Raw genomic sequence first — 16734 nt, forward strand, 5'->3', positions numbered from 1 at the left:
CCCTCTGCAGGAAACTTCAGGCACATTTTTATTTTTGGGTCTGTGCATAATGAGATTCTTCACATTTTTCTGCTTTATTTTACAACATAATCTGCAGTGATCATTGTAGGGATAATTATTCCTAAAACAACTAAAAATATTATAAAATACCGTACACTTACTGCTTCAGTAACTATTTAAGCATCTAACATATTGATCAGGGCTGCAAGGTGGCGCAGTTGGTTAGCACTGTTGCCTCGCAGCAAGAAGGTCGCTGGTTCGCGTCCTGGTGGGGCCACTGGGATCTTTCTGCATGGAGTTTGCATGTTCTCCCTGTGCAGCGTGGGTTCTCTGGCTTCCTCCCGCAAGTCCAAAAACATGTTGAGGTTAATTGGTGATTCTAAATTGTCCGTAGTGTGCTTGGTTGTCTGTCTAAGTGTGGCCCTGTGATAGATTGGCGACCTGTCCAGGGTGTCCCCTGCCTTCGCCTGAAGTCGGCTGGGATAGACTCCAGCCCCCCCACAACCCTAGTGAGGATTAAGCAGATGGATGGACATATTGATCAAGTGCTAAATGACATTTATCAGCCAGTAAATTACTGCGTCAATGGCTTTACAAATTGATTTCCTGAGGCTATTTAACGTTCCGTTCTCTTTGTTTTCAGCCTATGATTCATCAAATGGCTTTGTATGTATGGTTTAGATGACAAATGCATTAGATAACAAATAATTTATCAGTCCATGCCATTTTAAAACCAGTATGTACCATTTCCATGACAATTTCTAAAATTCTGTCTTTTTAAAAATGTTCATATTTTGTAAATGCTAACTTTCAATGTTATGTTATGTATTAAGTTCCTTTAGAATGCAGGCATCTTTTTTTTGTTTTTTTTTTAAATAAGAAAAAAACATCCAGCCTGCTGGCATTTTTGTTCTGCCACTCTGACGAAACTCATTTTTGAGCTTTTAATGTCCAACTCTGAACCAAGTTTCAGTTGTCCTCTATTGCAGCTATAACAATTTTTTTTGACTATTTTGCTGCTTGACTAGCTAAAGTGAGGCAAGTAAGACAATTCAGCTCCCTGCTGGAGTGGAAACGGGGATTTTTCACCTCTGGTAAGTTCACCTCGTGTTCAGAGGTGCTCAGTTATGATCAGGGTATAATGGGAAAATGTAAGGTAGTCTGTGTATTAAAAATGCAAAATTACATACATACATTTTTTACATGTTTGAAAAAGCAAAAACTTGCTCCAATTTGAAGGTGATATCTTCAAACAAATACAAGAAATTTACATTTTGTAGTCATTTTTATCATTTAAATAACCAAAAAAATGAACAAGAAAAAAGAAAACCAGATCAGTCACATGGAAAAAGTAAGTACATTTATCACACCAGCAAATCCATCAAATTAGAATGAGGAGTTCCAGATTTAGTGCCAATAATCAAACCTCCTGAGGGAGCGACAGCTGCAGCCTGTCTTATTTAAACACTTTAACCTCCAGGGTCTGCTGCTCTCTTTGCTTTTAATGTGTGTGGTGTCATCATGACTAGATCTAATGAGCTCTCAACAGTCTTCAAAAATGAGTCTATCAAGGGATTTTTAAAAAAAAATCTCAAATGGTTTTAAATAAAGGATTCTATTGTGAAGGGACTCCTCTACAAGTAGTGTAACACTCAGTCACCTTTTTGTCCAGAACTGCAGAAAGAATAAGATCCTAAAGGACCCCATAATTTTATGCTAGAAACTGCATGTAAATGTTGCAACTGTTGGTGTCAAACTTTTTGCATCTACTACTAGAAAGAGATGACACGTGTTTGATCTGCATGGGAGGTTTGTCAGGAAAACGCTTTTGTTGTTCAAAGAGAACATTAGAGCAAAACCATAGTTTGCCAGTGAACATAGAGGTGAAGACATTTGAAAGGCCTTTTAGAAGAATGTACTCTGAACCGACAAATCAAAGATGGAGCTGTTTGGCCTCAATGCCAACAGACTTGTTCAGTGTGGACGAAAGATGACCTTCTTACTGACTGTGAAACATTATGGTGAAGTTGGAGTCGATGGGTTTAGAGTTGTTTTGCTGCCTGAGGGAGTGGGCAGCTTGCAGTCACGGATTTAACTGTGAATTCTGCATCATAACAAACTGTGATTGAAGTGTGTGTGAGGCCTTCAGTCTTGAAAGTTGAAGTTGAACCAGGGGTGAGCCTTAGAACAGGATGATAATCTTAAACACACAAAGGAATTGCTCTAAAATAGGAAATGGAAGGTTATGGAATGAGCTAGTCAATAAAATTAATAATAATAAAAGCCCATTGAAATGTTGTGGGGAGATTTTAACTTCTTAAGACCTGGAGCCCACATGTGTTGACATCCCAATTTGGAATATATTACCACAGTAGTTAATTGTATTATTATTATTTTGTTATTGTTATTGATTTACATATTTGTATTTTTGGGAAATATTTTAAATATATTTTTAAAATATATTTTTATTTTGGGCTGCAAGGTGGAACAGTGGTTAGCATTGCTGCCTTGCAGCAAGAAAGTCACCGGTTTGTGTCCCGGTGAGGACACCCGGGATCTTTCTGCGTGAAGTTTGCATGTTCTCCTCGTGCAGCGTGGGTTCTCTCTGGGTTCTCCGGCTTCCTCCCACATGGTCCAAAAAACCTATTGAGGCTAATTGGTGATTCTAAATTGTCTTTAGGTGTGAATGTGAGTGTGCTTGGTTGTCTGTCTCTAAGTGTAGCCCTGCAATGGACTGACGACCTGTCCAGGGTGTCCCCTGCCTTCACCCTAAGTCAGCTGGGATAGACTCCAGTCACCTGCGACCCTAGTGAGGATTAAGCGGTGTATAGATGATGGATGGATGGATGGATGGATGGATGGATGGATGGATGGATGGATATTTTTAATTTTTTGAAATATTTTTAATTTTTTTTATTCTCTTTGCTATTTGATCTGATCTGATCAAATAACAAAGAGAATAAAAAATGCATATCAAACGAGCTTGGGTCTTAGCAGGTTAAACACGCACTACATGCCAAAAAACAAAAACAAAAACAACCTTGAACATCTTGCAAATAAAGTGATTTTTGCCAGAGACTAATGGATAAATATGCAAAACCCTTACAAGAAGTTATTTCTGTTAAATGGGACAATAATACCTTCAGAAGCCAGAGTGCACTTTGTTGTTCAACAGACAAATATTACATTTGTTTATATTTTTATTGAAAAAATGATGATTCTCCTTGTGTTGTTCAAGTATTTCACCTTAATCCGTGTCAAAGAGGATTAAATGTTTGCTTGTCCACATATGTCAAAAAAGACACTTTCCACTTGACTGTATAGAAAATGTCACAAATGCAAATCGAAAACTGTATTTGTTGTGTAAAAATATGTCATTTAGGCGGTTAGAAAGCCATTTAGAAATGTCTCTAAAACAGAGGCGACCCACTGTAAATGTTTCCTTTAAGAGTTGATGCAATATTAAAAAATGAGCAGCATTTTTAAAACATTTAAACTTTTTTTTTTAATATGAATTAAATGAATCTCTCCTCTATATAAACCAATCTGTATGAAAAAGAGCATGTGTTCATTGACAGTACATAAAATAGTATTACAGTACATATTACAAAGGTCAGGAAATATATTAAGCCGTATTCAATATAAACTATACAATGAAAAACGTTTAAGAGCAGATCATACTTTGTACAAGGAGTGTGCAAAATTAATGTCCCATCGCTGGGTCTGTATATACTGACCAAAGTCTGTTAGTTCTTCTCTACGCAAAATAGAAAACCGAATGTATGAAGTCGAGGGCGACTCTCGTCCCCACGTGCCTCGGTCAGGAACAGAGACTGTGCAAAAATATACAAAAGGAAAAACGAAGCCACAGGTCAGCAGGAATCGCCGATGAGCTCCGGTCAGTAATGGCTCAGCTCTTCTGGAGGAGGAGGGAGGTTGTAAGTGTCGTCCCCCCCGATGTAGGCGCCGATGCCACTGCTTTGGCTCCCCCACTCGTAACTGTCAGCGGCCAGGCTGGAAAATCAATAAACACATCAATTTAACTGCCTCTCTGCGTTTGGACACATTCCTGCTTCATGTACAAATCGGTTTTCTAGGGAAGAAGCGGTGGTGTTTTTTGTTTTTTTTTACCTGGCTTGGATGTTCTGAGGCATGACGCTCCACGCCAGATCATCATCGCTGTCGTAACGCCGCGGGTTGTCGAAGAAATAAGCCCGAGAGGAGAAGACGTGACCGGGGAGGCCAGACGTGCTCTGTAAGGACCAGGCAAAGACAACACAGGAAATGTAAGATATCATGGTCATTTCTCACATGACTGCATTACACACTATTTGAGGCAGTGCTTCCCAACCTGTTTGCCTTGTGAGCTCTTAGAATAAACCAAAATCCTCTCCAGATGCTGCACAGTCTATTATTTGTAAGTACTTCCATCAAAAAGAGATTTTCCCTTTAATTTGTTCAATGTCACTGAATTCTATACCCCTGAAGCAACCAAAGTGTCCATTTTTATTTTATTTTTTGCAAGAAAAACAAAAAAACTGACACTTTAGTATAGCTGAACTACAGTTTGCTTTATTTTCTTTTTTTAAATAAATCATTTTCTGTGGAGGGCTCCTGACCTCCAGGTTGGGAACCGCCGGCTCAGACTAACTGCTGGCTCACTCTGTCTAGGTTCGGCTTCCGAACTCTGAAGAAGAAAACCACAAGAGAGGTGGGGAGCAGCTCCCAAACGAACAGAATCACTCCGAAGACGATATAGCCAGTGTCGCCCAGAGTTGACTGTAGATCCGCCTGAAGGAAACAACAATAATCAAATGTTACACACGATTCCAACAGCTCGATGAAGAGCTGGAAAACATACCAGCTTCACCTTTTGCCCTGAATAATGTCTCAGCATCATGTTTTTCCTAAAATCTGCACATGAAGTCTAACCAGTTTTGATTAACTGGTCGAAAGAGTCAAACAGGACAGAACGTTTTTCATATTAATCATCAAAATGCTTCAGAAAATAGGCTTAATAGGGTTCTTGCAGAAAGTGAGACTCTCTTGTCAGTAGCTTGTAACTCCCTGTAAAACCACAATTTGTCTTTTTTTATATACTCTGATTGTTGTAATATTAAAAGAAGTTATAATGTGGTAAGGAGAGATCTTTAGAAGTGCTGGGGACCAGATTCTATATTCTTTGGACTAGAAATGACATCAGCATCATCGTCCGTATCGGCCGATAAAAGCTTTAAAATAAAATATCACCACTGACTCAGAATGAACACTGACAGACAGATAATGGCTGTCAGGCTAAAAGTTCCCAATGACAGTCGGCATAATCAGGGATTAAATTGGACTGGAGCCCACCGGAGCCAAGCTTCACCTCCTGATATCTGAATTGAGCTTTATTACAGCTCAGCTCCAGCTCTTTCAGTATCACAGCACGATTTGCAGTCGCTACATTACTTGCTAGCATGAACTTTACTCTAACTGTAATAATATGGCATATCTTGGTCTTTATATTTGAGGTGTCATAATGCTGCCCTTTGGGTCTTCACAGTGCTTCAGGGAGGTGACATCTTATTTCTTCAATTTCATTTACATGTTACCTTATCCAAATCATAAAAAAGTTACAAAACGCATGTAATTAAATAAATCAAAAATGGAAAATGCTTTCTCTTTCTCAATTTACACATATTTCATGTGAAGCTATTTCACCAATACAGTGGAGGTAAATAGAATTTAGTTTGTGCCACAACAATCCACAGAACTACAGTCATCCTCAAATGTATTCAGACCCTTCCATCAAAGAAAATGCAAAATTCACAACTAGAAACTGAAAAAAGTAATAATAAATAAAAATTTTCTAAATTATAATTTTGTGAAATAAGACATTGCTTTTGAATTGTGGTTGAAAAGAATAATTTTTAAAAAACAAACAAACAAAACTGTCCTGGACAAATTAGAGCACTTTGCTGATGAGCAGTGGGCCAAAATCAAAATACCTGTCAACAGGTGCAGAAGTCTGACTGAGAGTTACAGAAAACATTTGATTGCAGTGATTGGCTCAAAGAGTTGTTCAACAAAACATTAGTTTACGGCTCCCATCATGCTTGTTTGCTTGTTTTGGGGTTTTTTTTGTTTGTTTTTTTAAAACATTTCTGTTGAACCACAATTCAATAGCAATGCCATGACTTTCATTAATTTTTTATTTATTACTTTAGTCAATTTCAACTTATTTCAGTGACAGCTGGTTTTTCCCTTCTTTAATGGGAGGGTATGAATACATTTGAGGACAATTGTATGTGTGCAGATTTCACTGTAACAACTTTTTACTGAAGAAATAGTCCCTATTTCTACTGTCTGCTCTGTGACCCCTGACCTCACCAAACGAGAGCTCCTCAAAACTCCAATTTAACCCCTGGACATAATTTAATGTTCTGTGCAATAAGGTAAAGAAATATGTGCTATATCCATATTGGTAATCCGTAAATCAGAGCTCTATCCTTCTATATCCAGACTTCCTGGATTCTTTTTGTCTACATGAGGTTGCCAGGTAACCAGGAGAATCTCATGACGCAAAGCTATCTAGCTGGTGTCTCTCGCTTCATATTTGCTGTCATCTCGCTCCCCAAGAAGGAGAGTAGGAGCTTTCCACAACAAGCTGAAGTGTTCCTTCGAGGAGGTTGCGCCCTCTGGTGACTCACCTGGTCTGAAACGTTGTACCAGTCGTAGTCAAAGGAGTTGATGCTGCTGTTTGAGAGTCCCAGGACGACCAGATTGTAGCAGGCCCTGGACGCGTACAGGAGGATGACGATGGCTCCTATGACTGTCACCTGGCACACGGACGTCCCCTGTAGACATACGTTAAGATGTTACATTTCAAGCATGCATTCACATTTATGCTGAAATGAGATGTAATCTGTGAAAACATATAAAAACTCATGGACGATGAGGGAAATGAGGTCATTTGGTTGGTTGGTGTGAGATAACATACTGTACGTAACAGATGCACTGCTGCACAATCAGTCATGCACAAGAACAACACTGTGTTGCCAGGAAACAATCACAAAGAAGGAATTATGTGCAGAAAAGTGCAAATAAATCACAAGCCAGTGACTCCAGAAGGTGTAAATAACACAACTCATAGGATTTCTGCTCTGTGTGAACCAGGAAGTCACGTCTCACCTTGGACTCCAGGTAAATGTTGGCCAGCGACATCTTGGCGATTTTGTAAAGACACAAAGAGAGCGAGATGGCGCACAGGACAAAAAGCGTGTCGTTGATTGTGACTCTCACTAACACAATGGTGTGAGCTTCTGTGGAGGACATCCTCACCAGCAGGGCACAAACTAAATTCACAACTAAAAACACCAGGCTGATGAAGAGGAAGACGAGGTACAGTGGCAGCCTGTTGGAAACACAGAAAAATTGCTATAATATTAACCAGAAATGAAATCCAGTAAATGCATGATCTCCATGTACCAAAGCTCACTGTCCGGTCTTACCTGTACCTCAAAAGCTCTGGCGCATACTTGGACTTGGCCTTGAAAACAACCTGTGAAAAGAAACCAAACAGTACATCATGCAAATGTGTCACGCAGTTACAGTTGGCTGATTTCACTTCTGTATTCCGGGACTTTGAAAAGCTTCTTATGAAACAGGAACCCTCACAGCTGAGTTTCAAACTTCAGATTCACAGTGGTCACACAAGCACAGGGCCACAAAGCTTTGAGCCTCACTGTCAATTCGCAACTGTGACTCACATCAGCGCAAGAGGATTATGCTAAAAATAAGCTTCAGGCGGCAGCCAGAGCAGCTATTATTTGATATGTGAATTATGTAAGCAGTTGAAGAAATGATTCACTGCATCACACTTTGTAGCCCATCTGAATGAGAGTCTGCTACACTGAGAGCAACAGGTAACATTTGTCGGGCAGCGTAGTAGAATCCTGACATCGAGTCGTACGAGCGAGTTGAAGAGTCAGATCAAGATGAGATGTGCAGCAGGTGGGCAGTAAATCAGTGTTTTCATCAAATAACTCACAGGACACCTGTACAACATTATATTGTGTTATAGTTTGATTTTCTCAAGAAACATGGAAAGAAAACAAAACCAAATATGATTTTATGTAACATGTTTTTGATGTAAAGCATAGGAATGGAACACAGTATATTGTTGTATACATCAGTTTGGTTACATCGTCCAAATCCTCCTGTCGAGAGCTACTTAATTCATCAATAATTTCTCATCTGAAGTCATCAATTTGCAGCTTGGGAACTACTTCCTGACAATTAATAGCCCAAAGTACATCTTACGTAACCAAAATATAGTCAGTGACGTGAATAATCATCAATTGCATGCTTATTCTTAAGATTTTTTCTAATAATATTTTAAAATGTGCCCGTTCCTAGTTGCATAAGTTTACAAGCAAAATTAGAAGTTTGTAAGACAGTTGCACAGCACTGCTGTAAGTTTTAAAGCGCTGATTTAATAGCCACAATTCTACAATTTTATTTAGTAGACACTTTCACCCAAAGTGATGTACATCTGAGAGCGGATACAACACAAGCTGCATATCTAATTATTCTTATACTGTACAGTTCATGAAAGTCATGTTATATTTTGTCCTATATAGTTGCATTAAATCTAGTAACCAGATCACAACAGGAAAAACATGCTCCCCATGAATGATATATAAAAATATTTGACTTGGATTAATTATTTAGGTTCCTATAGGTGATAACTGAAGCTACAATTATTAATTGAATAGTTGCCAACTAGTAAATTAATAAACAACGATTCTAATAATTGATTAACTGGTTTGAGTAAGTTTTAAAAAAGAACAGTTCTATAGATTAAGTTTATCATATCTGAATATTTTCTGGTTTCTTTACTCCTATTTGGCAGTGAACTTATTATCTTATGCTTTGGGAAACACCTATTGACTAATTTCACCATTTTCTGACAGTTTATAGACTAAATAGCTAATCGATTATTCAAGAAAATGTTCAGCAGGTTCATCGCCGATGAAAACAATCATATCAAAGTTAAGTTGCACGTGTAAAAAGGCACCTGCTCTCTCATCCATAATTCTTTCACATCTTATTTGTCTCATACTTCACTGTAAAGTCTGTTCATATCATATGTGACCTCGTGTTTCACTGCACCCAGGACCATAACTGGCTTCTGAACATGTTGTATATGTCACAAAATTCTGCTCATCTGTACTTAAACTCAGAGAAATCTCCCCCTTCATCAGAAGATCATGAAAACAGTCTTTTTGTATCCGACTCTGCACAGTGAAGCTCAAACATCTTAGTGATTTAATAATAAGTTAAAGGCATCTTTAAGTGGAGGGGGTCCTTTAACAGATGACAAACAAAACAAGTGCAGATAAACGACACAAGTCTGTGACAGTACCGGCAGCAAACACTCTAAAAAATGTGTCTGAGCTTAACAACAACACAAAAAAACTAACAGCAGACTGCATCAGTCTTTTTGAATAATGACAACTTCTAATGAAATCATGTTCAACCAACAAACTATATTAAGTTAGGATTGTTAGCTTTTCTCCTACAATCACACTTATTTTTAACCATCAGTCTTAACTCTTTATTGTCCAGGCATAAGATAGAGGAATTATTCAACTGAAGTTTAAACAAATGCAGAAGTTTGAGTTTAAATTACTCATAATATTAAGTTGATTGAATTACCAACAATCATAAGTCAGCAAATGAATGTTGATGTAAAACAGCAAACCAGTTTTATGTTTATTGAGGTGGTGGAGACATGACCCTTGGATGACCTTTCAGAGTGTAACTCACCTGTGCAAAGTACAGGTTCATGAGGCTGAGAGTGAAGAACTGCAGGCAGACAGGGAAGCAATAGAGCAGCCAGAAGGGGAAGGGCCCCAGAGTGTTGGCTGTCACAAAGTTCTTGAAGTAGAAGGAGAAGAGGACGGTGCGCAGCGCCGACCACAGCAGGCACAGGAACAGGAACACCGTCTGGTAGCTGAATCGCTTGTGTCGGTACCGGAGCACCAGCCAGAGCTGCACGTAGATGAAGATGAAGAGGAGGGAATAGAAGACGGTGTACACCACCGTCAGGCCCAGAGTCACGTAGGGGGGCACGGCCGGGCTCAGGGTGGGCAGAGGCAGGGACCGGTCCATCGGCTCCTTCTCCTCCACCAGGGCCTCCATGACCCGCTGGCCGGAGGAGGAGGGAGAGCAGCGGCGAGGGAGGGAGTTCTGCCGCCGGTCTGTGACTGCTCAAGTCCCGGCCGAGGACAAGTGAGAGCTAAAACCCCGAGAAAGAGGAAGAGGCGGCTGCGGATGGGACTGTCGAGGAGAGAGAGGCAGCGGGAGAGAAAACAAGTCCAGCTTCCTGCAGCAGAGCCGGAGACAGCCGGAGAGCGAAGCACATGATCAGAGATGAGAATGAGCCGTTTGTCAGGAGCAGCGGCGGGCAGGAAGCTCAGAGCTGCAGCTCGGAGCTCCGTGGAAGGACCGGCCCCCTCCAGCCTCCTCCTCCAGCCTCCTCCTCCATCCCTCTCCCCACCCAGCGCTCATTACGCGCCGCTACGCAGCAGCTGACGCACGCCGCTGTACCTTTAACCCTGTGATGTGTGATTCCCACCGCAGCCCTGATCCCAGGAGGCCACCTCACTCGTATTTACCTTCAATTTACCCAGATGCATGAAAAATAAATCACATTCATCATGCAAAGAAAAGAAAAATCACCATTTAACAGTGGCAGCTCGGTGACTAAAGTGGGCGTGTTGGGTACAGTTAATTATTACATAAGCAAAAGTGCCCAAGCTCATGATTTCACTTTTCACAACATTTTAGAGTCCTAGTTATGCTGTGGTAAAGATGTTTAGATGCCCTGCAGTAATGATACTCATCATAAATGTTAATTTACAGTGACAAAAACTAGTGACTGAAGACCTTCTGGTAAAGGTGTTAACGATAGATTTTGAACTATCCAGCTTTTTTCTTTTTTACAATTTTATTGTCATGTCCAAAAATATCAATGATCAATGGCCAAGTCTTTATTTGTCAACTCATTTTTGAAACAGTTCTCGTAACCTTTCCACATTTTCTGTAAAACTACAATAAAATACTGGCTGCTGTGGTCACCACTATTTTATCTTATTCCTTTTTACAGTGCTTTTGTTATTTTCATAAAATACCAATTCATGTGTATTACATTATAGCACTGTTCAATAGAATATGACATTTACTGTTTAATTCTGTGGCTAAACTCCAACAATATATTGTATTTATACAGTGTTGCCACTGTAATCAGCCTTATCTGGGTCTGTAGTTGCTTGTAAATTATTATATTTTCTTTCTTTGACATGGATAAACACTATGGTGAATTTACAACATGCCCTATACATACCAATAATTAACCACCATGATCCAGAACTGAGATCGATCAACTCTGTTTAACATTTAGAAACGCTATAGCAGTAAAGCACCTAAATAATAAAGTACAGCCCTGACTCGATAATCCGACCCTTAACAATCTGAAAACCTTGCTATCCGACTAATTTTTAGGAAAAACGAACGGACCCATGAAAAATAGCCTTAACATATCGACAGCCTTGGATTCCGACTCCGACATGACATTTTATGTCACAAATAAGGATAACATCAGGATTGTTTTGTGTGTGAGTTCGTTCACATTTCCACATTTTCCAATTAATTACAACTTGAATGTGATCTGCTGTGTGAAGTTCATACAACCCAAATGTGTCCCGCATGCGCAGAAGAGGACACGACGACGTCACACCAAGCGAGCATGCTCAGTGTTTGCCACCGATGGTGAAAGCGGAAGTGTGACCGCTAGCTAAACTGTCATCAGCAACCTGTGCGTTCCGGCCACTTCCACCCGTTGGAGCGCTCCCCCGGGGTGGAAGTGGTCCCTTCGATAACGCCGAATATTCTGATATTCATCATTAATTGGGCCTGACTATCCAGAAACCATAAAGTGCTATTTGGACCAGCCCTACTGGTTATTATAACAACTATGAACAATATTAACGACAAATTACCCTTCAAGCATCAAGCCCTTCTTGTATCTCGACCTCCGTCTTGACAATCCGACAGCCTTGCTATCCGACATAAAAGAAAGTTTTACATTTAGTGTCGGAGTATCGAGTCATGACTGTATGTAGATTACGGTGACTTACATTTTTATGGATTGGGAACATTTAATGAAAGGCAGCAATGTTTGACAAATTCTAATCTATTAAATATACTTAGAATGCAATGAAAAATAATTTAACTTAGTGTAAAAAAATAAAATAAAATAAAATTCCTGTCTCAGCAATAATCTTCTGAGTCAGCAATAGTCTTCTTAGCTGCCTAAATCAGGTCACTAGTCTAAACATGCTTCGTGAACTGTTGTGCGAACATTGTTCACATGGTCGATTTTTACAGTAGCCTGCTGCTCCAAAGAAGTATCAGATTTTAAAGTATTTATTTATATTTTGGGGGAAAAAAGAAAGAAAAAAGAAAAAGAAAGAAAGAAAGAAAAGTGTCCACTATTGTGAGAAAAAAAGAAAGAAAGAAAGAAAAGTGTCCACTATTGTGAGAATGACACTGTATTTTTTTTTTTTTTTTACAGTAATTTCTTGCAGTGTAACAAGCTCTCTGCATGTCTCCACTAGGATTTTGTTCTGCTCCTCTCTGTAATGATCTGCAGGCTTTTAAACTTGGAGGACTTCCTTGCCATGAGTCTAGCCTTCAGTTCCCTCCATAGATTCTCGATAGGATTCAGGCCTGAACTCTGGCTGTGCTGCTCCAAAAATGCCTATCTTGTTTCGTTTAAACCATTTTTTGACCACTTTGCCTGTATAGTTTAGATCACAGTCTTGCTGGAAGATCAAGTGCTGTCCAAGTTTTTCTGCAGATGGTTTTCCTCCAGAGTCTTAATGTAGTCCTCTTTTCTCAGGATGTCCTGTACTTACATTCTCACCACCATGTCTGACCGTGGAGATGATGATCTCGGGCTTTAGTGCTTCTTTTTTTCTGTCACCCAACCAAAGTTTTATCCCTGTGTCCAAACAACTCTATTTTCATCTCATTTGACTCCACATTTTATGATCAAAGACTTTGTTCTTTTTCCAGGTGAGCTTTCACAAAGGCCCTGCTAGCTTTGTGTGTCTGTCTTGGAGTAGTGGAGTTTTCCTTGCCCGGTGTCCATGGAGACCGGCCTTGTACACTGTCTGCTGGAGTGTCTGACTTCAGATGTTGCTCCTCCTCAGATTCCTGCTCAGATTCATCAGGATGGTCTTTCATCCTTGGATTCCTCGTGGCCTCTCACACTACCATTAGCTTCCAGCACAGTGAGCACTTTTGTCTTCCTACCTTGCCCTTTGATATTTTTCACAGTGTGGAACTCGTTGTACTTTCTGATTATATTTTGCACTGTGGCCACTGGCACTGCATCAGTTCTCAATTTACTTTGTATTAGAATGCTCTAAAACATGGTAGAAATGACCAGGACCATTTTAAATGACATAGGTGCTTGCATTTTCTGAAAAATTCATGACAATTTCAAGGGGTATGAACCATTTTGGATATTGCAACCAATTTTTTTTTTTTTTAATTTTTAAAAATAAAAAACAAACATAAATAGTTCAAATGAATCATCAACATTTCTAACACAGTGTCTGATCATCTTTTGTCACTCGTTTATTTTATTTCTAGCCACAAGGAATGTATTAGTCACATAAAATTTGACGTGGGTAGTTTTTGTTTTAACTGTGTACGCTGTATTGAGCCGCCCATTCCTCATCCCTTGTTCCCCAACTCACAAGTGAAGCAAAGGAAACTGTATTTCAGAATATTACTGCATTATATTAACATAAGCACAACCTGAAACTGCTGAACAAAGGTGCTGGTGACTGCAAGACAAGCTTATCATAAACTATATAACAAGAATTTGATTTATTTTTTTTTAGCTTTTGACACATGACCTCGACAAGACAGGGCCTTAGAATAGGGTTTAACCCTTCATAGGGCACTCCTTGAAATACTTGGAAAATGGAAATTTCAACCCTAGGGTGTTATTGAAGGATATTTTAAGATATTTTTACTTTTGTGACTTAAAAAAAAATGTTGCAAATCAAGATTAATAAAGTTACCATATATGGTAACTTGACCGTCTACATTTGTTTTTGTTTTTTTTAAAGGGAATTTACAATAATTTTTATTTTTTTTTTTATTTATTTTTTTTTTAAATAACAGACTGCAAACAACATTTATTTAGAAACATTTTAGTTTGAGGTAATGATACTCACACAACCAGTAACAAAGTATTTATAAGTACTTGGCAAGTTCATTTAGTCACATTTTTCTTGGGGTAGTGGTATTAGTGGCACTAATCTCAAAAAATAAATCAAAGTGAAGTTCAATGCAAACCAGTAACAAAGCGTTTATAAAGTTCCTGGAACATTTGTTTAGTGACATTTTTCATAAGGTGGTGCTACTGGCACTAATATAAAAACTAAATCAAAGTGTTCATGGTTCTTCAACCTTAAAGAGAGGCACAGGGTGGACATACTGAACGTCCAAGGAAGTTACCAAATATGGTCACTTGCCCCATAAAGGGTTAAATGCTACTTTAAGGCATTAAGGCTTTGGTTTATATAATCAATTCATCAAATTATCACACAGAAGTAGCCACAAAGTGAACCTTGACTCCCTCTAATCCAGCCTTGGAAAGAGACATTTTTTGTTCTCTAATATAAGCCAATGTCCAAAAATACAGAATCCTTTCATAATACACACCAGTCTTCATTTACCGCTCTCTGCCTGGAAAACACCCACATCTTCCTAACATCGCAGTTGTATTTCGCAATGAAAATTAAATATTTTAAGTCTCACAGCTCTGTTGATATCACCACAGTTGTTTTCTCAAGAGTTTAGACACCTCCTTTAGAACCACAGAGGACATTATACAGTTGCTCTCATGCACTTAACACTACATCTGCTGATAAACTTCCTCTTCTTGTGTAAAACCGCTGGAGTTCCCCTTTAGTTCCCCTTCAGTTCCCAAAGTGTTCAAATCTACTCAGAAACTGAAAGATTTTCAAGAACTGTATGCGATCTAGGCACACTGAGCAGCAGGGTTTTTGTTTCACAGGACTGGGGCATGTGAACACGAGGGAGGCCGAGGATGGAGGTCAGTGAGCCTCACCTCTGACTGTTGTGACACATTCATCTTTTATAACACTGGGATTCACCAAACTAGCATGCTGTCAGCTGCAGCGACCTCAGTTTAGATCTCCACATAATCTCAAATATAATATTGTGTTTGGCAAATATTAGGTATTGAAATAAATGCATTCTTTTTTTAAATGTTGTTTCACATGTAGACTTGCTATGATTAAGCTGTAACCAAACTGAAGCAGCAAGGTTTATCTGGTGAATGAAAATGTGATAGTACAGTATGAAACATCGCCCACATCTTTGGTTTCATCCGTAAATCAGAAATAACAATAATGGAGTGGTGATGAAGCAGCTCTTATGAGGCCACAGTGTCCTGTTATAGACACGGCAGCAGCAGTCTGCTCGTTCCCAGGCAACACGGCTGCACAAAACAGACTCACTCAAACAGTAGCAAGTCACAGCTACTGACATCACAGACCTCAGGGTAAATATCCCATCATACACTGCAAGTCCAGCAAGGGTGTACGATACGTATCACCATTTAAGTGCACTGAATTACGTTTTGTTTCATACATACAACCACTGCACTCATTGTGATTTAGTTTGTCCTAATAAAATCTAGCTGCCACTACTCAACATCCTTCAAAACATATTTTTTGCCTTTTCTGTAAAACAATAAAATAAGCAACAGCATATACATCAATTAACCAAACCTACATGTTTTTTGTACATAAACCTTCAGTATATTGATTTCTGAGAACCATGTAAGTCTACAGGGAGTGTGTTCGGAAACCACAGGTGCACACTTCAAAAAACAACCACAAGATGGCACCTTTTGACTGTACAAGAAACAGACTCCTGATGCAAAATTGTTATCAAGGCAGAAGGTGGCCACTAGAAGAATGCAAAAATAATTCCCAAAAAAAAAAGAAGAATGTAAAATTTAAAACACATTAAGCCAGTGTGGCACTTGTTTGTTTGCTACATTATAGCATAAAATAAATAAAAAAATACTTGTTTAAGTAGGTGAGTCCACAACTGGTATAAATAAATTAACAAGGTGATTTTATGGGAGATACTGTAGTATCTAAAGTAGTGCCCAGCTGAGTCTTGAAACCACAAATAAGTATGAATATATAACTGCCAGTCACTTATTAGTTCAAAATCCTCAAAGGTAATAATGAGATGATGATGATGATGATGATGATTATTATTATTATTATTATTATTATTATTATTATTATAGTCTATATAACAATTATCATCATCAGAATTATTATTATTGTTACGTTTATTATTTTACGTTTAATGTCTTGCTTTTCCCAAACATGCATTCCGCAAAACTTACTAAGTAAATGATTCTGAAGACACTCTCTCTCATCTTGCCTGTACTACTGTGTATGTATAAACTTGATCTGATTTGATTTATTATTTTTTAGAATATTATTCTTCTTATTATTATAAGTAGTAGTAGTAATAAACTTTATTCATAGAGCACTTTTCAAAACAAATGTTACAAAGTGCTTTTTAATAAAAAATAAAATACAATAAGATTAATATACA

The 16734-nt window shown here is 38.7% G+C and overlaps 1 protein-coding gene across 2 annotated transcripts; it reads right to left on the reverse strand.

Moving 5' to 3' along the window:
• Positions 1-3182: 3182 nt before the first annotated feature.
• gpr137ba (G protein-coupled receptor 137Ba) lies at positions 3183-14918 on the reverse strand. 2 transcript variants are annotated; one of them, XM_008302254.1, is made up of 8 exons: positions 14907-14918; positions 9814-10468; positions 7494-7543; positions 7174-7396; positions 6693-6839; positions 4663-4791; positions 4132-4253; positions 3183-4014 (listed from the first exon to the last, which is right to left on the reverse strand). In XM_008302254.1, exons 2-8 carry the CDS (start codon positions 10186-10188, stop codon positions 3900-3902), a joined length of 1161 nt encoding a protein of 386 aa, XP_008300476.1. In that variant the 5' UTR covers positions 10189-10468; positions 14907-14918; the 3' UTR covers positions 3183-3899. The 2 variants fall into 2 exon arrangements, with proteins under 2 accessions (XP_008300476.1, XP_008300398.1); XM_008302176.1 differs by lacking the exon at positions 14907-14918 and having other exon boundaries at positions 9814-10483.
• Between the last annotated feature and the right edge of the window lie 1816 nt (positions 14919-16734).

The sequence above is a fragment of the Stegastes partitus genome, unplaced genomic scaffold, assembly GCF_000690725.1.
Source record: "Stegastes partitus isolate 25-593 unplaced genomic scaffold, Stegastes_partitus-1.0.2 Scaffold1, whole genome shotgun sequence".
Classification (NCBI taxonomy): domain Eukaryota; kingdom Metazoa; phylum Chordata; class Actinopteri; family Pomacentridae; genus Stegastes; species Stegastes partitus.